The sequence below is a fragment of the Pristiophorus japonicus genome, chromosome 8 (genome assembly GCF_044704955.1).
Source record: "Pristiophorus japonicus isolate sPriJap1 chromosome 8, sPriJap1.hap1, whole genome shotgun sequence".
Taxonomy (NCBI): Eukaryota; Metazoa; Chordata; class Chondrichthyes; family Pristiophoridae; genus Pristiophorus; species Pristiophorus japonicus.
This window is the reverse complement of record NC_091984.1, coordinates 136,261,348-136,286,464: the sequence shown is the minus strand read 5'-3', so window position 1 is coordinate 136,286,464 and position 25,117 is coordinate 136,261,348. Positions and strand designations below refer to the sequence as shown.

The window sequence follows — 25,117 nt, the reverse complement described above, 5'->3', positions numbered from 1 at the left end:
TAATATCTTTTTGGCACTAAAGTACAGAGTATGTCTGTACCAGCAGATTTACTGCATTTGCCCTCACGGACAGTCACATCAGATGCTTTGTAGCTGATGGGTGACCAGTTGGTGAAACTGGGGACTTGCTTATCAGTTGAGTTGTACGGTGAATAAGAATATATAAAATAGGAGTAGGAGTAGGCCATACTGCCCATTGAGCTTGCTCTGCCTTTCAGTAAGATCATGGCTGATGTTCAACTTCAACTACACTTTCCTGCCCTGTCCCCATGTCCTTTAGTGTCCAAAATTCTATCTATCTTATTCTTGAATATCCTCGACGACTAATCCTCCACAGCCCTCTGGGGGCAGAGAATTCCGAAGATTCACCACCCTCTGAGTGAAGAAGTTTCTCCTTATCTCAGTCCTGAAACTATGAGCCCTAGTTCTAGATTGTCCAGCCAGGGGCAACAGCCTGGGGAAGGAAGATGACAGACCTTCCCTTTTGTTCTTTCCTCTCCTCACCCCTTTCCTTGCCCCTGTACTCGCTTAAAATCTGTTACATCTCTAACTTTTTCCAGTTCTGACGAAAGGTCATCGACCTGAAACGTTGATTCTGTTTCTCTTTCCGCAGATGCTGCCTGACCTGCCGAGTGCTTCCAGCATTTTCTGTTTTTATTTGTGCAAGACCAGTAGTACTTAAGTTAAAAATCCAAATGCAAATTACCGTACATTTTGAGTGTCGATGTTGGGTTGCTTTGCTCTGTTGCTCCAGAAATTCAGACCGTGGTATGAATGGAGGAGCTGTACCAACAGGTACGGGCGAATTGATTACCCGCAGGGAGGGTGGAGGGTGGAAGTATTGGAAGGCTTGTTTTTATTTTAAATTTTTCGTAGCCAATCTTTCCAATTCTTTGTCAGATCACAAACGCCAGAGGTCACCTTGCACACATCAAGGATCACCCTGCGCTAATGCTCTTAGCCAAAAGGCCTAGAGCCCAAGCACCGTTCCTGGAAGTACTGCAATACCAGGTTCGTGCCATGGAGGTGGATGGGTCAGCAACCCTACACACCTCCGTGGAGGTGGATGGGTCAAACCACCCCACCCACCTCCTATTTCCAAAAAGCATAGGAGAACCACCTTCCTGATTCAGGGAGAACCACGTTGGGGTCATGGTTACTCCCCTGTCAGGTCAGTTACGCATGATCTTAGCTAAAAGTCCTGCCCCATCTGATGCTGCAGCACCCCCTCAGCACTGCACTGGAATGTCAGCCTAATCTAGGTTTTTGCTGCGTGTGTTCTAATTGCGAGTGCCATTGTGCGACTTGCAGGATCCTGTGTGTGATTAACCAAATTTGTGTGCTGCCTCTCTTCAGGCAATGGTGAGTTGGGTGGAAGGCGGCAAAAAGGAATGAAGGCCAAAAGTTCAATGTTATTCATGAGATTCAAATGGAAAGAGAATTCTTCATCTAAGTTCAAGGAAAGGCTGAAACAAAGCTCGGGATTTGAGGAATGGAGGAGCTGGGAGGCCCGATTTGAGCGCTGGAAAGTATCTATTTCCATAGTCAGAGGAATGTACTCTTGTGGTGCAATGCCAAAAGAATTATTGCTGAAGTGGATTGGGAATAAATGATAGGCAGGGTGGAGATTGATTGAGGTAATAAATGGCTCCACTTTGCACTGAGATTGCATTCAGTCACACAGGTGCCTGTGGGGATGGATGGATGGCTTTCAATCAATACTTAATGATGGAATCAGACATATTTGTGTCGGAGGACAAGTTAAACGAGATCCAATTGGCGTATCTGAATTCACGAACATTACAGTTGCGGGAACTCAAAATGTTTCCTGATTTTCACAGTGGTTGTAAGCTGACTCATCTTCAAGTAAGCTCCCCAGGGCCCCAGCATCATTCCGATACTCTTCCCGCCCCCTCCCCCTCAGCTGGCCAACGCACTTGTGAGCCGAGATCAGAAATCCACGCTTTTTGTCTCCAGGGACCAAGGATTTGTCGGGTCACAAGTCAAGTCTAAATCCATGCTCCAGTTAGCTTGCATGTGTCTCAAGCCTTGGCTACTAACCAATCCTAGTATTCTGATTTATCCATGAATGTGGTTGCAGCATGAAGCACAGCCCTTTTCAAACTTCCAGACCCATGAAATATAAGGAGGACAAGCAAATGACTTTAAAAAAGAATATTGGCACAAATAAAGCTGAATTGCTTGAACTGTACGGAAAAATTGACTGGGGTCGGAGGCTGTCATATGGCCCTAAATAGTAAGTGTTTTTCAGATTTTCAGCTGTGTGAACGATTTGCTTTGTTGCAGCTTTAACTACACCTCAGGATTTAACCACATCATCGCATCATCATCATCATCATCATCATAGGCAGTCTCTCAGAATCGAGGAAGACTTGCTTCCACTCCTGAAGTGAGTTCTTTGATGGCTGAACAGTCCAATACGAGACCAACAGACTCTGTTGTGGGTGGGTGGGACTGGTTTGCCGCCCGCTCTTTCTGCTGTCTGTGCTTGATTTCTGCATGCACTCAACATTGAGACTCGAGGTGCTCAGCGCCTCCTCGGGTGCACTTCCTCCACTTAGGGCGGTCTTGGGCCAGGGACTCCCAGGTGTCAGTGAGGATGTCGCACTTTATCAGGGAGGCTTTGAGGGTGTCCTTGCAGCGTTCCCGCTGCCCATCTTTGGCTCGTTTGCTGTGAGGGAGCTCCGAGTAGAGCACTTGCTTTGGGAGTCTCACGTCTGGCATGCAGACTATGCGGAGCTGATCGAGTGTGGTCAGTGCTTCAATGCTGGGGATGTTGGCCTGAATAAGGACGCTGACATTGGTGCGCCTGATCTCCCAGGGGATTTGTAGGACCTTGCGGAGACATCGTTGGTGATATTTCTCCAGCAACTTGAGATGTCTACTGTACATTGTCCATGTCTCTGAGCCATACAGTAGGGCAGGTATTACTACAGCCATGTAGACCATGAGCTTGGTGGCATTTTTGAGGGCCTGGTCTTCAAACACTCTTTTCATCAGGCGGCCGAAGGCTGCACTGGCGCACTGGAGGCGGTGTTGGATCTCGTCGTTGATGCCTGCTATTGTTGATGGGAGGCTCCCGAGATATGGGAAGTGGTTCACGGTGTCCAGAGCCGTGCCGTGGATCTTGATGACTGGGGGGCAGTGCTGCGCGGTGAGGACAGGCTGCTGGAGGACCTTTTGTCTTACGGAAGTTTAGTATAAGGCCCATGCTTTCGTACGCCTCAGTAAATACGTCGACTATGTCCTGGAGTGTGGCCTCTGTATGTGCGCAGACGTCATCCGCATACTGTAGCTCGACGACAAAAGTTGGGGTGGTCTTGGATCTGGCCTGGAGACGGAGCAGGTTGAACAGGTTCCCACTGGTTCTGTAGTTTAGTTCCACTCCAGCAGGGAGCTTGTTGACTGTGGAGGTGGAGCATAGCAGCGAGAAAGATTGAGAAGAGGGTTGGGGCGATGACGCAGCCTTGTTTGACCCCGGTCCGGACATGAATTGGGTCTCTGATGGATCCATTGTTAAGGATCATGGCCTGCATGTCGTCGTGGAGCAGGCGGAGGATGGTGACGAACTTTTGGGGGCTCCGAAACGGAGGAGGATGCTCCATAGACCCTCGCGGTTGACGGTATCAAAGGCATTTGTAAGGTCGAAGAAGTCCATGTATAAGGGCTGGCGCTGCTCTTTTGCATTTTTCATCACCATCGGCAACTAGGCCCATACAACAGTCGTCTTTGACCTCCTTGCCACTGGATCAAGACCTCACTCAGCTAAGCCGGTGTGCAACGACCACCCCAGGCGTCTTCCATTCCGTTAACATGAAGTTCTGGACCTGGAACATCGGAACCCACATGGCCAACCCCAACAGCGACAGGCCAGAAGGCCAGAATGCCACAACGCCATAGTTGCCCGGGAACTTAGACGCTTTGATATCGACATCGCCGCCCTAAGCAAAACCCGGCGGGCAGGGGAAGGCCAACTCAAGGAACAAGGTGGAGGTTACACCATCTTCTGGAAAGGGAAACCAGAGGAAGAACGGCGCCTCCACGGAGTCGGCTTTGCCACCAAAAATTAGCTGGTTGACCGCCTCAAAGACTCCCCCTGCGGGGCTAATGAACGCCTCATGACTCTCCGACTCACCCTATCCTGGAACCAGTGCGCCACAGTCATGGTGCGTACATCCCAACACTCGATGCAACTGATGAGGCCAAAGAAGGTTTTTACACCAACCTCAAAAATCCCCGTCCTGCATCCCCATGGAAGACAAACTGATCCTCCTCGGTGACTTCAACGCAAGGGTTGACAAGGACACAGATCACATCATCTCGGCTACACCTGAGTGCAGTACCGAGGGAGTGCTGCAATGTCAGAGATGGTTTTTTTTCGAGATGTTGTACTGAGTTTACATTTTTCTGCTGGATGTTGAAGGTCTCAGTGTTCTGTTTTGAAGATGAGCAGTGTTTTCTCCCGATGTCCTGGCCAACATTCAACCCTTAACCAATACAAAAAACAAATCGATTCACTGGTCATTGATGTCATTGTTGTCTGTGGGATCTTGTTCTGTATCAATTGACTGCCACATTTGTCTACAAAGTAAAAGTGACAACAGCTTGCATTTATGGGCCAGAAATTGTGGTCGGAGGCTTCCCGCGGGCGATGCCGCCGAACAAATTTAAAAAAAAACAAAAGTACTTGGTGCTCTTGGAGGAATGAAGACTTGCACTCCGAGGTCCAGATACACAGCCCAGCGCAGAGGCCCACGCATCCCAGGAATATAAGCACATCCTGGGATCACATGGACCTGGACCACCAATGAACATGGAGTATTCTCATTGATAATAACGGGGGCTCCGTTTGTACGAGCTCTCATTACTATCAATGAGAATACCCCCCCAAAACACAGAAATATAAGACAATAAATTAAAAAAAAAATCTCTCTTATTTAAAATTAATTGAAATTAAATAAAATGTTTGAGAAAAATTTTTTTTTTTTTTTTTGAAAATGTGTTTGTTTTAATGGGGTTAAAAATAAACTTGCAATAATGGACAGGGTTTGTAATATAAAAATTATTGATATTTAATTTTTCAAAACTTTTACCAGGCGTGTAAGTTTTAGGATATTCGCTGGGCAAGAGTTGGGCAAATAGCCCAAATCTCCACCTGCGAAGGCCCTTTTTCCAGGGATGCTTTGGAACTGTCAAAATACATTTTGACCGATTGCAAGTGTCTGGTTCAGGAGCATACAGGAGCGCACATCGTACGTGCTCGGAGAGGCAGCAATTTACGGCCCAATATAACGCCTTCAATGTTCGAAAACATCCCAAAGCGCTTCACAGGAGCATTCAGACAAAAATTTACACCGACCCAAAGGAGGAGATATTCGGACCGGTGACCAAAAGCTTGGTCCAAGAGGTAGGTTTTAAGGAGCATCTTAAAATGAGATGAGAGAGAGGTGATGAGGTTCAGGGAGGAAATTGCAGAGCTGAGGGCCGAGGCAGCTGAAGTACTTTGAGACTTCGAAAGTACTTTGTTAGCTGTGCAGTGCTTTGGGATATCCAGAGGACCAGAAAGGTGCTCTGTAAATACAATTTTTTTTTCTTTAAATAGACCATTTGGTATAAAGCCCTGTATTTGTTGAAATTCTCGATGAATCTAATGCCAGCCCGCTACAGCATGTTGTAGTGACACAGAGAAAGTAGGACCCAGGTAAGTGCTCTTGATTCATCACGTGATTCATGGCTGACCTCTAGAACTCTAGTTCTTCCCTTCAAGGAGAGATAGTTGGAGAATCACCATCATAGGCAATTCCTCGAACGAGGATAACTTGCTTCCACAAAAGTTCACAGATGTCTCAATGAAGAACCCGATGTTCCAGTCCTGAACTCCAATTGAAGGGTGGAAGATGCCTGTGTGTGGATTCTTTTAACGTGTGGTGACCATTGCACAGCAGCCACCACACGGGCTCGACAGAGCTAGGCCTTTATCCAGTGGCAAGGGTTAACTGGGACGACTGGAGACCTGCTCTGCTGTACTGAGGGGAGCGACGAGAGATCGTGGCGGAGGTGCGGTGAATGAGGGTACGGGGCCCAGAAGAGCCAAGGGCCCAGGGGCAGCACGGGCCAGCCCACACTGCGATATGTGTGAGTTGGAGAATAAGTCACTCCCGGCCACTCGCACTATCAACCCCCTGAGTGCATGCTGGTTAAAGAAGCAGTGGGTGATACTATTGTGTATGCAGGCACCTTTGGTAATGACTCCACGCGGCAGGGTATAGTACTTAAACTGTGTCGACTGTAGTCCTTTATTTGCAGCTCCTCGAGTGAGGACACCAAGCTGTGAGCTCCCTTTTATACTGGGTTACCTGCAATGTGCAGGTAACCCTTCGGTCTCCAGCAGCAGCACCCTCTGGTGTACAGTAAGGTGTATACAGTGTAAGGTACATTCATAACAATACAAGCATGCATACATAACACATACCTTGCAGGGGAGGTCACCTGTTGCATTCTCGCCCTTCTGTACCTCTTTTTTTTAAAATGTTAAAAACAAAGAATCTGTTGGACAGAACTTTGGCGGATTTCTTCGTCATGCTGGCTGAGATGAGTCAGCGCATTTCAACACGAGTGCATTCTCAATGTGCTGTGCCCTGATGCAAGGAAATGCCTGTGCAGGTGTTTCAGGAGTCACCTGTGCGTATGAGGTACAGTGAGTACATTCCATTGTGTTCATGGACCAGATCCTTTTTTTGAATTGCATTATTTCTTTATTGTGCTGCGGGCAATTGACTTTTGACATCGAAAAAAGGTATCAATTCAGTGGAAGAAACTGGAGCTGGCTGATCTCTGGGATTTTTTACATGAATGTAGCAGATCATTTAACTTCTGGAAAATTATGTTTATTTTGTTTCATCCACAGTGACAGCATGAGATGTGAAATCGACACAGAATCCTTTTTACAAGGTTCAAAATTTTAGAATTGTGCGAAGACTTATTGTTGCTAAATGCAAGAAGAGATGGAAAGAAATTTAAAAACATGCATTTATACAGTGTCATTCATGACTACACGATATCCCAAAGCACTTTACAGCCAATGATGTACTTTTTAAATTTAGTCACTGTTGTAATGCTGTTGCGTATACAATAACTCTAGGCTTAGTACCGTGAACTCAAATCAGGTGCGACCTGACTACTTTATTAGCTCTCAAAAGTCAGGATTAAACATGGAGGCTTTCTTTATATCAAAGGGCTGCATTGTGTATCTGTGGCCCAATGACCTCTGACGGTCGCTCTCCCTGGTGGCAGGTAAACCCAGGCATACATACATTACAAGTGCAAGGTTACTACTTAGTGACTGAACCTCCTCTCTCAGAATGGCTCACTTGAGAGGAGAAAGTCTACAGATAAACACATTTTTACAATGTTACTATTTGTACTGCACTTTTTTTTGACCCGCGTCTGTCCAGCTGCGCCCCTCCCTGCCCCACCCCCATGCCCATAAAGAACTTTTTTTGACCGACAAGCAACAAGCCCTGCCGCTGTTGAGCTCTGCCACCCTCCCCCCCCGACTCCTGGCCCAAATCATTCCCCCGTGTGGTGCCGAGAAGCAGGACTAGAGGCGCCGACTCACTTTCTCTTCCCCGCCCCCGGCGGTCCTGGGGCCAAGAGCTGTGGTCCTGTGGCTGAGGGAAAGAGAGGCAGGGTGGCGGGGGGGAGGGGTGAGTGGGGAGAAAGGGAAGGAGAGGGATTCTTCCAACCCTGCAAGGGACATCATTGGAGTGGGTGATATCGAAGTTACGACACTCTCACTATTTACTTCATACCCAATAAACCTGTTAACAATCCGTACACAATGCCTGCTCCATCTATGGTGGGTTGGGGGATGCACTTGGACTGGGGTAAGGCACTTTGGCAGGGGAGTGGATGTACTTGGATTCGGGTACGGGACTTTGGCTGGCCTTTGCTGTCTTCTGGGGAGCTCTGTTCTCTGTCGCTTCAGGAAGTCAAAGTGGAACGAGTTACAATTTACAAAGTCAGCGAGACCTTGAGATGGGCGCTTCCAGTGACACATTCCAGTGAAATTTCAGGGTGTGGCTTATCCTCCAAGGGGACCAATCATAGACAGAGGGTGGAGAATGGCGGCCATTTTGGCAGTACAAATAAGCATGTCCATATTTTTGCCCCCCTTTCCGTCGCGTTGTTATGTGGAATTTCCATCAAAATTTGTTCGAAATGAAGGATCTGGATGAGTATCTGCCTCGGAATGAGATTGGAGGATGTTGGGATAAATTTATCTGCGGGTTATTAGGTTGCGTAGTGCCACAAGTATATGTGATTGAGGAAATGGGAACATTAACAAGTGCAAGTTCACAGTTTTAGCTTCTTGGAAGTTTTAGCTATGTTCAGTAAGTTAAGGAGAGGCCATGATGATGCAGATTGGAGAGTGTAGGCTTGATGAGTCAAATAAGTTTTTCTCTTTCAAAAAATTTTGGGAGCAGGGCAACTCTGACAAAAAAAACCCCGCATTGGAATATATTTTTATGGTTCTTCACACAAGCTGAGCAAGTGGAGTAGTTGATGCATTCACTAACTTTCTGATTTTGATCTAGTCGAAGTATGTTTATTTTTCTTTTGAATTTTTTTGTTTAACTTCAGTTGGAGCTTTTTTTTCTCCATTATTCAATACTTGCTACTGCATTTGAGATTGTACAGCTGTTTACTATACATGGGATTGTTCATTGGTTTGTACAGTTATCTAGGCCCAGCTCACGCAGCACCCCTGTGCTCGCTGACCTACATTGGCTTCTGGTTAAGCAATGCCTCGATTTCAAAATTCTCATCCTTGTTTTCAAATCTCTCTATGGCCTCGCCCCTCCCTATCTCTGAAATCTCCTCCAGCCTCATAACTCCCCCAAGATGTCTGCACTTCTCCAATTCTGCCCTCCTGAGCATCCCTGATTATAATCACTCAACCATTGGTGGCTGTGCCTTCTGTTGTCTCTGGAACTCCCTCCCTAAACCTCTCCGCCTCTCGCCCTCTCTTTCCTCCTTCAAGACGCTCCTTAAAACCTACCTCTTTGACCACACCTGTGCTAATTTCTACTTATGCGGCTCGGTGTCAAATTTTTATCGCATTATACTGTGAAGCGCCGTGGGACGTTTCACTATGTTAAAGGCGCTATATAAATACAAGTTGTTGTTTCTGAGATGATGGTTATCACTGCAGTTATTGGAAGAGGAGGAGGAGGTAGGTGAGGAGAAAAAAGTTGAGTTGTTTGACGAGTTTTGAGTGAGCTGTGCAAAGTCAGGCAATCGTCCGTGCAACGTTGAAACCAACATCGCAAGAAGTGGCCATTAATGCCATGAAGATGAGTGTCTTGTTCGTAGTCTGACTCTTCTGGCTGCAGTCCAGTACCACGCTGATTAAACTGTTAATCTCAAATATGACTTAATGGTAAAAAAACCTTGTGGTATTTGGAAGGGTAATGAAATCCTACATTAAAGCCCCAGCTGTTTGAGGAGCTCGTGCACTCGATGCTGTGAATGACGGTAGAATGGCACTGTGTCAGGCTACAGTAACGCCTTTGTATGGACCTCCATCGGTTCCTTTTTAAAGCCTCTTTATTCACTTACCTCTTTCTTTCTTAACCCAAGATCGGTGGGTTTTCACTTGGGGATTTTTGTTCTCCTCTGAACTACATAGAAAAGATCCACATTGGGGAATGGGATACTTGCCCAATCTCTCCCCTACCCCGCCCACCACAGTAGCAGCATTGAGCACTTCCAGGTTAGCTAAAGTATAGGATCATAGAATCATAGAACATTACGGCACAGAAGGAGGCCATTCGGCCCATCGTGTTTGTGCCGGTCAGAAAAGAGTTACCCAGCATAATCCCACTTTCCAGCACTAGGTCCGTAGCCCTGTAGGTTACAGCACTTCAAGTGCAGATCCAAGTACTTTTTAAATGTGAGGTTTTCTGCTTCTACCACCCTTTCAGGCAGTGAGTTACAGACCCTCACCACTCTCTGGGTGAAGAAATGTTTCCTCATCTCCCCTCTAAACCTTCCACCAATTACTTTAAATCTATGCCCCCTGGTTGTTGAACTAGGTCCTTCCTATCGACTCGATCTAGGCCCCTCATAATTTTATACATCTCAAGTAAATCTCCCCTGATCCTCCTCTGATCCAAGGAAAACAACCTCAGCCTATCCAATCTTTCCTCATAGCTAAAGTTTTCCAGTCCAGGAAACATCCTTGTAAATCTCCTCTGCACCCGTTCTAGTGCAATCACATCCTTCCTGTAATGTGACCAGAACTGCACGCAGTACTCCAGCTGTGGCCTAACTCGTGTTGTATACAGTTCTAGCATAACCTCCCTGCTCTTGTATTCTGTGCCTCAGCTAATAAAGGAAAGCATTCTGTATGCCGCCTTAACTACCTTATCGACCTGCCCTGCTACCTTTAAGGATCTGTGGACATATACTCCAAGGTCCCTCTGTTCCTCCACACCTCTGAGTATCCTCCCATTTGCTGTTTGGAGTTCTATATTGCTTTTGCTACAACGGTGTGCTTTAAATCATTATTTGAGAAGCACTCCTTCTGCTCCTGCTGCACCACTTGTGATATTTCTCCATCTACATTTGTTGTCTCGATGGCCCCTGTGAATGGGTGTCGGCTGTACCGAATTGTGAGATAGCTTGTAGTGTTGCCCCTAGCCCCACTAAATGGCTTCAAAATGTATAAGCTCATTTCACTGTTGCCGCTGGTAGAGAGAGACCGAGAGACTTTCATCTCCTGAGTCTGATTGAAACCGCGACCAGGCCCCAGAGTTGAAAGTGCAATGATCTAACTCGCTGCTTCACCCAGCCTACTTTTTAGACCTCGGGAAGTTGGGCAAAAATTTGAGCAACTGTGCGAAGGTATATTGGAGCTAGAACGTGCACCTGCTCAGGAAACCCAGTTGTTACGGACACTTGTGCTGGTTGTCGCAACTTGTTGAGTAAATCGCAGTATTTCGCAGCTCAGTTCAATATATTTCTGTAAAATCCAGCATTATGCCGCCTTCATGTAGGTATAGTATATAAACCGTGTCCAGCACCAAAGACCTGCGGTGTGACCCTTGCACTGGATTTATAAAATTTTTATGTTAAGTATTGCGAATCTGGATTTAATTTGCAGTTTATTTTAATCATACTGCGCAAACTGTAAAGCTCCCAACTTTGTGGGTGTAACAGTTTTCAATCCCTCCACCTCCTTTCCCAAGGGCTATGACTGACTTATATTGACCACAAGTCAGTCATGGTAAAATTTGAAGAACTCCCAAGTTTGCAGAGAGTTGTTGGGGTGGAGTGATTAGAAAGGTTTGTTTTTTTACACGAGATATGAGTATTCAGAGTGCAGCTGACTTGGCGAGTCTGTTAATAAACTAATTCTGAGCTTTGGGGTTGGTTCACAGAACAATCTCTTGCATTTGACACCTGTGAGCTGTCTCGGCTCCACCGTCTCCTGAGTGTATTGTTTATTCATGGGCCGAGAGAGTGGTGTGGGAAGGTGAGCTGGGCTGGGCTGGGGAGAAAGAGATTTCTCAACAGATGTGTTGTGCAGTGCACAGGAATGCGGGAACAGCAGGTAACTGGCAGAGTCGGGCAGTAAGGAAGCAGGCTGTGAGCATTTCCCAGCGTGTAAGAATGCAAGTGCAGAGAATAGGACTCTGTGTAGAGGAGTGACACTTGATAAGTGTATAATTCAGCAGCTAAAAATGTTATTACGCACCACATTTAGTGTTAACTCTTCCTTGGCCAAGTGAGAACTCGAAATATTCAGCGCAATCAATGCCAGAAGACCAAGTGCGTTTGAAAGGTTACATCTCGTCTAAGAAATGCTACATCTGGATCTCTCCCGCCCCAATCCTGATGACGAGGCTCTTTTGCCGCTTTTATTTTTGACAGTCCCAAGCCAAGTGGCAGAATGTGGGTGCTGTGACGTGAGTCATGTTGGCATGTCCTTTGCCAGACAGCGGTCAGTGCCCAGTGGTTTCCCAGCAGACAATCTGATTGAGTCATTCAGCTCCGCTGTCTAGCACCTTCCCATCTGTTTGCTGTTTCGCTAATTGTCACAGAGCCTTCTGGCATGTTCCAATTTCCGAGTCCCATTGACAGGTGTTGTGCAATCACGTGTGGGGTAGTTGACTCACATTGCTATTTCGTGTTTTTCATAATGAATAAAATAAATAAGACTTGCATTTATATAGCGCCTTTCACGACCATCGGGTGTCTCAAAGCACTTTTACAGCCAATGAAGTACTTTTGGAGTGTAGTCACTGTTGTAATGCAGGAAAAGTGGCAGCCCAATTTGCACACAACAAGCTCTCACAAACAGCAATGATTACCAGATAATCTGGGTTTTTTTGTCAAGTTGATTGAGGAATAAATATTGGCCAGGACACCGGGGGATAACTCCCCTGCCCTTCTTTGAAATAGTGCCCTGGGATCTTTTACGTCCACCTGAGGGGGCAGATGGGGCCTCGGTTTAATGTCTCAACCGACAGTGTAGTCCTCCCTCAATGCAGGGCTCCAGCCTAAATCTTTTTTTTTTATGTGCTCAAGTTCCTCGAGTGGGACTTGAACCCACAGCCTTCTGACTCTGAGGCAAGTGTACTACCCACTGAGCCACAGCTGACACTGCTGTTTGTGTCACTTAGTATATACATTAGGTAGAGGTCATATTGGTTCTTCGAGTGGTGCGTGCAATAACATTATTTTACAGAATGTGATTTTCGCCCAAAAGATTCTCATCCAAGTCTGCATATCGTGGTGTTCCTTCTCCAAGGGTGCTATCATGTACCGCATGCTCTACAATATATTGAACCAACATCCACTTTCCTGCAAGCATGATTTTTTTTTAAACGTAATAGTTTTCATTTTTAAATGCTTTTCCCTTTTTGCTTGAAAGCGGTGCTGGGTTATGGGCTCATGGGCTCATGGGTGCTGGCAGCTCTGTGAGATCTAGGTACCAGTTGGTGTTTAGTCATATATTGCAAAGGGGATGGAGTATAAAAACAGGGAAGTCTTGCTACAGTTATACAGGGTATCAGTGAGGCCACACCTGGAATACTGCGTGCAGTTTTGACTTCCATATTTACGAAAGGATGTACATGCTTTGGAGTCAGTTCAGAGAAGGCTTACTAGGTTGATTCTGGGCATGAGGGGGTTGACTTATGAGAAAAGGTTGAGTAGGTTGGGCCTCTAATCATTGGAATTCAGAAGAATGAGAGGCGATCTTATTGAAAAGTATAAGATTATGAGGGGGCTTGACCAAGGTGAATGCAGAGGGGATGTTTCCACTGATGGGGGAGACTAGAACTAGAGGGCATGATCTTAGAATAAGGGTCCTCCCATTTAAAACTGAGATGAGGAGAAATTTCTTCTCTCAGGGTTGTAAATCTGTGGAATTCTATGTCTCTGAGAGCTGTGGAAGCTGGGACATTGAATAAATTTAAGACAGAAATAGACAATTTCTTAAACGATAAGGGAATAAGGGGTTATGGGGAGTGGGCGGGGAAGTGAAGCTGAGTCCATGATCAGATCAGCCATGATCGTATTAAATGGCGGAGCAGGCTCGAGGGGCCATATGGCCTACTCCTGCTCCTATTTCTTATGTTCTTATATATTGGTGTGCTGTTCGCTGGTGTTCAGCACCTCATCCATGCCGTCCTTCCCTCATCTGATCAGAGCAGCTTCTCGATGCTGTGGCTAGAAGAGTGAGCACTGATAAGGTGTTCTGTTTGTTTATTTTCTCTCTCTCTCTATTCACCCACCCCTGCTGCGATCGGCTACCTGCTCGCAAGCTGGAGTTGGTACAGTCGGACCTCTGTTGTTTTACTGGTCGAGAATTGTATCTGGTAGGGTATTCAGTTATTCCATCTTCTGTTGATCCTCAAGTGCCCAAACTGACTCATCTACAAAGCAGAGTCATATGGAAAAGGGTGTTGCTCATTTATTTCAGTAATGCCAACTCAATTGCATGACGATTGACTTCACATAATAGTATTGTGATGTTCTGCACTAAACAGTTTGTATGGCGGAAGTAAGGTTTGTGAGAAAGGGATCAAAGCCAAAAAATATGAACTCCGAAACAGTAAAGACTCTCGTATGTTTCCCTGTGCCAGATACACTTATAGACAGGTCAACTTAATATTTAAAAGCTTCACATTGATTTTAAACAGTGCACAGATGGAAAGTATTGCATTCAAGCACTAAGGCCACTTGCCGTGGCGTGCGGCGATGTCGGTTCAACCTTCCCTCGGCCAGTTTTGGTTTCTGCACTCTGGCCTGTCCTGATCTTGAGCAACATGTGTGGCATTTCTCCGAGCAGCACAAGAATCATGAGCCAGAGATGTTCTCCTTGGTGTCAGCTGTGGCTCAGTGGGTAGCATTCTCACCTCTGAGTCAGAAGGTTGTGGGTTCAAGACCCACTCCCGAGACCTGAGCGCACACATCTAGGCTGACACTGCAGTGCTGAGGGAGTGCTGCACAGTTGGAGGTGGCGTCTTTCGGATGAGACGTTAAACCAAGGCCCCGCCTGCGTGCTCAGGTGGACGCAAATGATCCCATGACACTGTTTTGAAGAAGAGCAGGGGAGTTATCCTCGGTGTCCTGGCCAATATTTATCCCTCAATCAATGTAACAAAAAAACAGATTATCTGGTCAATATCACATTTCTATTTGTGGGAGCTTGTTTGTGCTCAAATTAGCTGCCGCGTTTCCTTCGTTATAACAGTGACTACACTCCAAAAGTACTTCGTTGACTGGAAATCGCTTTGAGACCTCCGGTGTTCATGAAAGGCGCTATGTAAATGCAAGTCTTTCTTTGTTTGGGGCAACCGTCGCATTTTACACTGGCTGGCTAAGGAAGGCACGAGTTGAAGTCTGGCAGAAGGTTGCACTGCTGCTCACCTGCATGCAGGTGAATGCTCAGATGGATTTCAACACGTGGGAGATAATTTAGATAAAAGTACTCTTCTTTTTAAAAAAAAAAAAATAATGTGTACACATTAGAAGGGGATGTGGTTTCAAGAGTCTGTCAGTTGGATGTTACGCTGGAGTAAAATGTCAGTTTGACTTCTCCCACCCCCCCCCCCCCCCCCCAAGTTTTTGTTGGTCTGCCAGCCCTTCCAAATCTCCGTCACTTTCCTCTCTGGTAAAGCACAGAACTTTGTTTAAACACTTAGATGCCCAGATGTGGGTACAAGCCCATGTACGACACATGGTTAGATCGCTGCATTGCTTTTAATTGCCGTCAATTTCACTCAGTTGATTTTGAGATGCCAGCAGTTTGAATGTTAACATGTGGACACAAGTGGGGATTTAATTGACAAGTTCTTTTGGACATCTTTGGAAGGAGTAGGTGACTAATTTGAGCTCCACACGCCTCTCGTCCCTCTAGGTGTCGATCTGGATTTGTCGGTGAATACTGCCAGCACCAGGATCCCTGCCAGATTTCAACCTGCCTCAACGGAGGGACATGTGGCACCACAACCACAGAAGGAAGAGTGCAGAGGTACTGCAGTTGTACTCTGGGGTTTACCGGTGATCGTTGTGAGACCACAGTCGCCAATGTCTGTCTGAACAATCCCTGCCAGAATCGAGGAACCTGCCGTCTCATTACCCTCGAGAAATATGAGTGCGTCTGCCAGCGAGGATGGATAGGTAAGAGTAACCATGTGTTCTCGACCGGGAACTGGAAGGGACCACAAAGACGACATGTCAAAAAAATATTCTTACTAAATGCAATATGTGGCCATAGTACTCTCAATAAAGATCAGGAAGGTTTCATCACTGGGCTGTTAACTGATCTCAGTGGGAGGGTGTCATGTATGCAATGAAGGTACAAACTGAGTACTGTTTAACTGAACAAGATCTGCTTTATTACGGCCCAAAATGCCTGACTCACACAATGGCTGGCCTTTTATACCAGAGCAACACCATGTGCGTGCTGCTCAGTGGCCTCCAACAATGACATGCTCTGGTGGCTACAAACAGCATCTATATACATGACAGAGGGGTGGTGGGAACACTGCAATGGGCGTTGGTGAGGGCGTGCTCGCGTGCGTTGATGAGGGCGTGCTCGCGTGCGTTGGTGAGCGCGTGCTCGCGTGCGTTGATGAGCGCGTGCATGTGCATGTGCATGCTGGGGTGAGTGTGTGTGTGTTAGGAGGACACGAGCTCTGCTGCAAAAGAACGGTCACTTAGACATGGTACCGGAGGGCTGCCAGCATCTATGGAACCGTGGCCCAGCATGGACCAGCATCCCTGGGAGAGGGGATGAAAAAAAAATTCACGACACGCGTTAATAAAAAAAAATTAAGAGTAATAATTGAAAGAACTTGCCTTGACATGGCACCTTTCACATGCTCGGGACCTCCCAGAGCACTACAGAGCCTGAGAATTATTTTGAAATATTACGACTATAATGAAGTCGATTTCCACACAGCAAGATCCCACAAACAGCAGTGAGTGAAATGACAAGTGTGGAAGAATGGAGAGGAATTTTCCTGAATTGGCCTTTGGTTTTTGATTTTTTTTTTGTGGCTTCTGCCAGTGGATGACATGACACCAAGAGGGAAGGAAGTCTCCTTAATGCGATGAATAAGGCATCATTCGGTATGAGGCAGGCTTAGATGGACCATTTGATCCTGTTTGATGGTTTTGTATGTTCATAAGCTGTTTCAGTTGAGAGATGAATGTTCGCCAGGATACGGAGAGAACAACCCCAGCTCCCAAAGTTCCCTTTTGTTTTTTTGGTGGCCTTTAATGGTGCGGGTCCTTCAAAACACTGCGCATGCGCGTTTTTTACTTCAGCAAGCTGGTTATGTGGATCTCCTGGAGCGTAGCATGGCTGTGCAAGGGGACATTGCCAGCTCCTCCTCGAATAGTGCCACGGGATCTTTAATATCCAACTGTGAGGGGCCTTGGTTTAACATCTCATCCGAAAGACAGCACCTCTGACAGTCCAGCGCTCCCTCACTACTGAATAATTTGCCCATGGCTCTGAAGCGGGCTAAAACCCATGACCTTCTGGTTCAGAAGCAGGAGTGCGGACACTGAGCCACAGCTGTGCTCAACAATGCGGCGGGTCAGGTAAACTTTCGGTCTCAATCTTCTTTCGCTTTTTTTAAAACAGGTAAAAACTGCCAGCACGTGGATTCCTGCGCCTCGCAGCCATGTGCTAACGGGGGCAAGTGCAGCAGTTCAAGAAACAACTACACCTGTAGCTGCGCTCCAGGCTTCAGCGGATCCCACTGCCAGACCGACATCAACGAGTGCGCCGCCGGGGGTCTGTGCCAGAACGGAGGGACGTGCCAGAATGTTCCGGGCTTGTACCGCTGCCTGTGTAAAGCAGGATTCACTGGGACCAGCTGCGAGAGTGTTTATGTGCCTTGCTCACCATCGCCGTGCATGAATGGGGGCACCTGCAGACCGACCAATGATGACCTGGCCTACGAATGCAACTGCCTGCCAGGTACGTGATGGGAACAGGAGGAGGCTGTTCAGTCCCTCTGGCCTGCTCAGTCATTCAATTAGATCAAGGCTGACCTGCCCGTCACATCCATTTACCCACTCCATATCCCTTAATACACTGGCCAAACAAAAATCTATCTATCTCCAGATATGGGGTTATGGGGAGCGGGCAGGGAAGTGGAGCTGAGTCTATGATCAGATCAGCCATGATCGTATTAAATGGCGGAGCAGGCTCGAGGGGCCGTATGGCCTACTCCTGCTCCTATTTCTTATGCTGATCTCCATCTTCAAAGCTTCAATGGTCCCAACATCCACAGTCCTTTGGGAGGGCGCAGGGAGTTCCAAATTTCCACCGCCCTTTGTGTGGAGAAGTGCTTGCTGATTTCTCTCCAAATTGGCTGAGCTCTGATTTTAAGGTTATGCCCACTCGTTCTTCATTTTCCCCCACCGAAGAAAATAGTTTCTATCTCTTCCCCTTCAAATCCTTTTTAACATTTTAAACACCTCGATTGGATCAACCCTCAGTCTTCTAACCTCAAGATGTAGCTGAGCAAGGCTTTTCAGTAGGGCTTGGCATCCCTAGAGAAGGGAGTACTCAGGATCTGATTTATATCTTGTCATCGCCTCCCCTCCTGCCCCACTCGCCCAATTTATGCATTATTAATTTAGTAGGGTCTGTCTCAGCTGTGATGTACCTAATGGCTAAACAACCTGATGCCCCCGCCCCCACCCTGATCACAGGTAACCTGAAGCTTCTGCCACACAAGGGGCCCAAGTTTCCACACGATAAAAAACGGGCGCCCCTCCGAGCTGGGCGCCCATTTTTCGCGCCTAAAACGGCGCCTAAAAAAAAAAAATCGCGATTCTGGAGCATTCTGCAGCTCCTTGTCTGCCTGGCGCGGCGCCCGGGGGGGCGGAGCCTACACTCGCGCCGATTTTGTGAGGGGGCGGGTACTATTTAACTTAGTTTTTTTCCTGCTGGCAACGCTGCGCGTTGCAGCGTTCGCGCATGCTCAGTGTGAAAAAAACATTGGCACTCGGCCATTTTTGTAATTCTTTGTAGCTGTTTAATTTTTGAACATTTTTTTAATAAAAGCACATTAGCACTTGCAGCCTTCTTACTGTCCCGTCCCCCCCCCCGCGGGAAGAACGGGCGCCTCCTACCCCCCTACCCCCCCCCCCCCCCCCCACCGCGGGAAGAACGGGCGCCTCCTTCCCGCCCCCCCCCGCGGGAAAGAACGGGCGCCTCCTCCTTCCCCCCCCCCCCCCCCCAAGTGGGAAGAACGGGCGCCTCAGGCTGACTGCAGCATTCTCTGTGCCCGAAGCACTTTCACACAGGTAGGAAGATGGTTTATTTAATCTTTTCTTTGCTTATAAATGTTTATTCAGGTTGGATTTATTTGTATAATATTTATAGAAGTATAAATAAGGATTTATTGTAGAATTTAATGACTTCCCTTCCCCACCCCCCCCACCTCGTTCTGGACATCTAATTTGTAACCTGCGCCTGATTTTTTAATGTGTAGAACAGGTTTTTTCAGTTCTACAAAAATCTTCACTTGCTCCATTCTAACTTAGTTTGGAGTACATTTTCACTGTGGAAACTTTGAAATCAGGCGTCAGTGGCCGGACACGCCCCCTTTTGAAGAAAAAATTCTGTTCCAAAGTAGAACTGTTCTACCTGACTAGAACTGCAGAAAAAAAAATGTGGAGAATTGCGATTTCTAAGATGGTCCGTTCTCCACCAGTTGCTCCTAAAAAAAAAAAATCAGGTGCAAATCATGTGGAAACTTGGGCCCATGGAGTTATACTCAGTATGGTTCGGCACCTTGAGGAGAGGAGAGAGAAAATGAGAAAGGAGGGAAAAAAAATCTTAAGCTCTGGAATATATATTGACATGACTCGGGCTGGTCACAGAGTACCAACCACATTACAACTGCTGCTGACCTCGTCCCTGCAGTTTACATGGGATTACATTGGATATAGCACAGAAACCGGCCATTCGGCCCAACCAGTCCATGCCTTTTATGTTCCACTCGAGCCTCCTCCCGTCTTTCCTTATCTAAATCTATCTGCATAACTCTCTGTTCCTTTCTCCCTCATATGTTTGTCGAGCCTCCCCTTAAATATATCTATACTACTCGCTTCAACCACTCCCTGTGGTATCGAGGTCCATATTCTCACCACTCTCTGGGTAAAGAAGTTTCTTCTGAATTCTCTATTTGATTTCTTGGTGACTATCTTATATTGATGGCCTCGAGTTATGCTCTTTCCCACAAGTGGAAACAGTCTCTCTGTATCCACTCCATCAAAACATTTCATAATTTTAAAGATTTTTATTAGATCACCCCTCAGCCATCTTTTGTCAAGAGAAAAGAGACCCAGCCTGTTCATCCTTTCCTGATATGTGCACCCTCGCATTTCTGGTATCATCCTTGTAAACCTTCTCTCCAGTGCCTCTATATTCTTTATATAAAAGGGTGACCAGAACTGTACGCATTGCTGTAAGTGTGGTCTAACTAAGGTTTGCTCTTCTCCTTGTACCCTGGGCAAGTAGCTGGTTATGGACATGCCCCAGAATCAGTGAGCGGTGACTAATTGACTGTTGGAAGTGTGTGCATATGTACATGCTGCTTTAACACACTGCTAATTACAGCAGTAAAAGTTAGGGCGGTGAGTGATGCTGCTCTGGCCATCACTGGTCACCGTGTCCACATTCTGAGTTTTTGGGAAAAAAAGTTGTAATCAGTTGTTCATAAGTATTGGGGAGGGTCAGGAGGCGGGCTCTATTTTTCTCTCTCGCTCCCTCTTCCCCGCATCCCCAAGAATTAATTGGAGCAAGGGGTCAAATTGTCACCTCTACTTGCGGGATTATTCAGTGCTTTAATGGCGGCATATTCTGCTCTTGTTTGTCTCGTTCTTAATTTTTTTTTTCTTTCACTTTGAACTTGTGGCTGAACGCTCGTGCTGGTGTATAAAATAGTTTTTTTGTTTGTTAAAAAATCTGGCTGAGGATCTTGGCCAGGAAATGTGCTTTGTCAATGAGGAAACATTTAAACTGAAAATGCGAGTGAATTACTTAAACAATTAGCTGCAATAGCGGGTCCCTCTTGACTTTATTAACTCTGCTCTAAGGTCAATTAGGAGCTATCGCATTCGCCGGGCAAGGCGGTCGCCTGTAGGAAAGGGTGTACAGGAAGCCGAGCTTAGCGATGTTACAGGATGTGCAGTGCTAGAAAAACAAGCTTCTTGGAAGCGGTACAAGAGGATATTGATGGAAGTGTTTAGCATACAAAAGCACACACTGATGCTGCAGGACTTGGATCTGCGGGTCCGAATGCAGCTCATTAGCACAACGTGTTTTGATTTAAGTGGCACCGCACAGTGATCCAGCCTTCAAATCGGAGCTGGCATTAATCCGACGCGGAAGAAAGGGTATGGCCTTGAAATTGGGCAAGGAAGATTCTTTTGGTTGGCACTCTGAGACAAATGCAGGAGGCCAAATCTTGTTCCAAAAGGTTTGTCTTGCCAGTCGCTCTGTATTTGTATTCTGGGGCATCTGTAAAACTGCAGTAGAAAATGACATTTCAAAAAAGAAAACGAGGTCACCACAGTTTTGGAGTTTGCTTTTGATTTTCTATGTTGTCACAAGCCAGAGTAGTTGATGAGACTAAATGGCAACAGCGATAACCATATCTTAGCTTTGACTCGGCAACTTAACCTGGCAAAATCATTCTTCCGAATCTGCAGATTAAACTTTCTTGCTCCTGATAGAGTTCAGGGAGAGCCACTTGTTACAAGCAGAACGAATAATTTCTGTTTGAATGTACAAAGTGAAGCACATGGCATAAATTGAAGCCTTGTGCTTTTCCTTACAATCATTTTATATAAATATGTCTGAATCACAGACCAGCATTAACTCAACAACAACAACTTGCATTTATATAACGCCTTTAACGTAGTGAAACATCCCAAGGCGCTTCACGGGAGTATTATGAGAACATTTTTTGACATCGAGCCGCATAAGGAGAAATTAGGGCAGGTGACCAAAAGCTTGGTCAAAGAGGTAGGTTTTAAGGAGCGTCTTGAAGGAGGAACGAGAGGTAGAGGCAGAGAGATTCAGGGAGGAAATTCCAGAGCTCAGGGCCTCAACAACAGAAAGCACAGCCACCGATGGATTGAGCGATTTATAATCAGGGATGTTCAGGAGGGTAGAATTAGAGGAGCGCAGACATGGGGGTGCGGCCGGTCGTTGTGGGGCTGGAGGAGATTAGAGATAGGGAGGGGCAAGGCCATGGAGGAATTTGAAAACAAGGATGGGAATTTTAAATCGAGGCATTGCTTAACCAGGAGTCAATGTCGGTCAGCGAGCACTTAAGGTGAAGGGTGAGCGAGACTTAGTGCAAGTTAGGACACGGGCTGCCAAGTTTTGGATGACCTCAAATTTACGTAGGGTAGAATGTGGGAGGGCAGCCAGGAGTGCATTGGAATAGTCAAGTCTAGAGGTAACAAAGGCATGGATGAGGGTTTCAGCAGCGGATGTGCTGAGGCAGGGGCAGGGACGGGCAATGTTCTGGAGGTGAAGAAAGGCGGTCTTAGTTATGTTGCGGATATGTAGTCGAAAACTCATTTCAGGATCAGATATGACACGAAGGTTGCGAACAGTGTGGTTCAGCCTCAGACGGAAGTTGGGGAGAGGGATGGAGTCAGTGGCTAGGGAATGGAGTTTGTGGCAGGGACCAAAAAAATGGCTTCGATCGTCTCAATATTTAATTGGAGAAAATTTCTGCTCATCCAGAACTGGATGTGGGACAAGCAGCCTGACAATTTAGAGACCGTGGAAGGGTCAAGAGAAGTAGTCGTGAGGGAGAGCTGGGTGTCATCAGCGTACATGTGGAAACTTACGCTGTGTTTTCGGATGATGTCGCCAAGGGGCAACATGTAGATGAGAAATAGGAGGGGACCAAGGATAGATCCTTGGGGCGGGGGGGGGGTTGCCAGAGGTAACGATGGAGTGGGAACAGAAGCCGTTGCAGGTGATTCTCTGGCTACGATTAGATAGATAAGAATGGAACCAGGCGAGTGCAGTCCCACCCATCTGGACGACGGTGGAGAGGCGTTGGAGGAGGATGGAGTGGTCAACCGTGTCAAAGGCTGCAGACAAGTCAAGAAGGACGAGGAAGCAATAGTTTGCCTTTGTCACAGTCACAAAAGATGTCATTTGTGACCTTGATGAGAGCCGTTTCAGTGCTGTGTCAGGCGCGGAAACCGGATTGGAGGGATTCAGACATGGAATTGCAGGAAAGATGGACATGGATTTGGGAGACGACAACACGTTCAAGAACTGTTGAGCAGAAAGGGAGGTTGGAGATAGGGAGATCGTTTGCAAGGACAGAGGGGTCAAGGGTTGGTTTTTTGAGGAGAGAGGTGATGACAGGAGATTTGCAGGAGAAAGGGACAGTACCTGAGGAACAGTGCATATATTGGGAGACCAGGTAACTTGCTTCATTGATATCGCAGTGCTAGCTTTTGAGCGAACTGTTAACTGCTTCCTACACCTCCCATTGGGGTTTGCAGGGTTCATTTTATTTGGGGGGGGGGGCAGCAGTGGAGAAGATATTGTGTGGTGTCCCACAGGCTACTGTGCTTTACAAGAAGTGTGGGTTACTGATGAGGGTAAAGTTTTGTGTTGGAAGTGAGGATGTTGAAAAAAAGTAGAAAGTAAGTCTCTGTGCTTTTGGGAGTGTGACTGATTCATTTGGTGCTAGAACACCCTCCTTAGCTACAGAATGTGAGTGCTCTGTGCTGAAAGATAATCTGGACTCTTGATGCGTCAAGGGATATTAGGATCGGGCGGAAGGTGTAGTTGAGATTGAAGATCAGCCATGATCTCATTGAATGGCAGAGCAGACTCGAGGGGCCGAATGGCCTACACCTGCTCCTGTTTCTTATCTTCTCATAATCAACAAATCAAATTCTCTTTTGTGTTTGGCAGGATTCAGTGGGAAGGACTGCGACATAAACATTGATGACTGCCCCGATCATAATTGCCAGAATGGAGGTACCTGTGTGGATGGAGTAAACACGTACAACTGCCGGTGTGCTCCTGAATGGACAGGTATATGTCGAGTCTTTGGTGCATTGCCCTGAATTAGAGATGGAGGAAGGCTTCGAAGTGGTACTCTGAGACTGCTTTAAGGGAGTTAGTTTATCTCCGCCAGACAGGTGGTTGGGACTTGAAGAAAAAAGCATGCGTTTATTTAGCACCGTAAACGCCTTCAGTAAACAAATTACTTCTGTGCAGTGTGTAGTCCCTGTCGTTACATTGGCAAATGTGGCAGCCAAAAGGCGCAGAGCAAGATCCCACATTCAGCACTGAGATGTGCGGCTAGTTAAATCTGTTTTTTGGTGGTGTTTGTTGAAGGGGGAATGTTGGACAGGATGCTGGAAGATCAGCCAAGGCTTCCAGTTCTTGATCACTTTCCAGTGGAAAGTGCAGGCAAGCTCCTCTGGTTAGAGCAGGATCCAACATAACCCAAGAGCCTCCTGATGCTCGCCTCCTGGGTTCCCACAGGAAGAACGGGAATGAGACGCAGGAAGGGTGCTGGGGACTGCGGAACCGTACCTCTGCTAAAGTCAGTTCCCCTACAAGAGTCGCCCAGAAAACTGGGGACGGGAGAAAGGTTGGGCCTTGAAAAGTTTCAATGTTGCAATTGTTGCCTCCACAAGATTGGATGGTATTTCTGTGGGGTTTGACGTGTCCTGTGTTTCCCCTTCTCCTCCCAGCCCCAATAGTTACTCCAATTGAGATGCCGACTTTGAGCAGATGTAACACTTCTGCCAAGGTAAATCCAAAGCAAGGTGTATTCAAGGCTGAGATTTGAACTCGAGTCTCTCCCTGTGGGCATTGGAATTAACTGCTTGATTTCTGCAGTACAGCACTTCTTGTTCCTGGATTCAAACCAACAAACTAAATATGTATTTTTTAAAATCATTGCTTGTTTTGTAAACCCTTTCTTCTCCCTCCCCCACCCACAACCCTCCACCCTCCCACTCCAATTGTATTGTTTGATGTATATGTAATAAAGAGTGAGTGAACTACAGGACAAAATGCTGCACAGACTGGAAGGGGTGGTGGGTGAGCTTCGAGGGGGAAAATAACTGTTTAAAATTAGGTAGGCGAGCAGGATATTGGACTTAATTGAAAACAGAGCGGGGGAAGGCTTTGCGAACAAAGGAGTTTTTGGTTCAGACCCTTTGGCAGTGACTAGCTTTTCAGCTGGAATGCATTCAGGGTAAGTGAGCAAGGCATGAGGTTGTGGAATTGATTTGGTCTGGGTCCAGCCATTTGACTCCAGAGATGCATGTGATTCGAGTTCAAGGTTGGGGTGGGGGCTGGGCGACAATCTGTAATTTTGCGCTTCTGCTGTGGTCAGCCAGTTAGCCAACGTGAAGCAAGTGGCGTATGTTTTCTTCTAAAATAAATCCCGTAAAATTTCTTCTGTTTCACAGCTGCCTCGTCCTTTAGGAACACATTTTGTAAATAGACTGGGAAAGGGGCTATGGCATTCTGTCCGCTCTTTGCATG

At 46.7% G+C, this 25,117-nt stretch overlaps 1 protein-coding gene across 1 annotated transcript in view; it reads left to right on the top strand.

Moving 5' to 3' along the window:
* LOC139268760 (neurogenic locus notch homolog protein 2-like) overlaps window positions 1–25,117 on the top strand; it is a 209,585-nt gene that overhangs the window by 80,999 nt on the left and 103,469 nt on the right. The window contains exons 3-5 of the mRNA XM_070887431.1: window positions 15,455–15,717; window positions 17,192–17,530; window positions 23,525–23,647. Of these exons, the coding sequence (XP_070743532.1) occupies window positions 15,455–15,717; window positions 17,192–17,530; window positions 23,525–23,647 (725 nt within the window). The remainder of the gene's footprint in view (window positions 1–15,454; window positions 15,718–17,191; window positions 17,531–23,524; window positions 23,648–25,117) is intronic.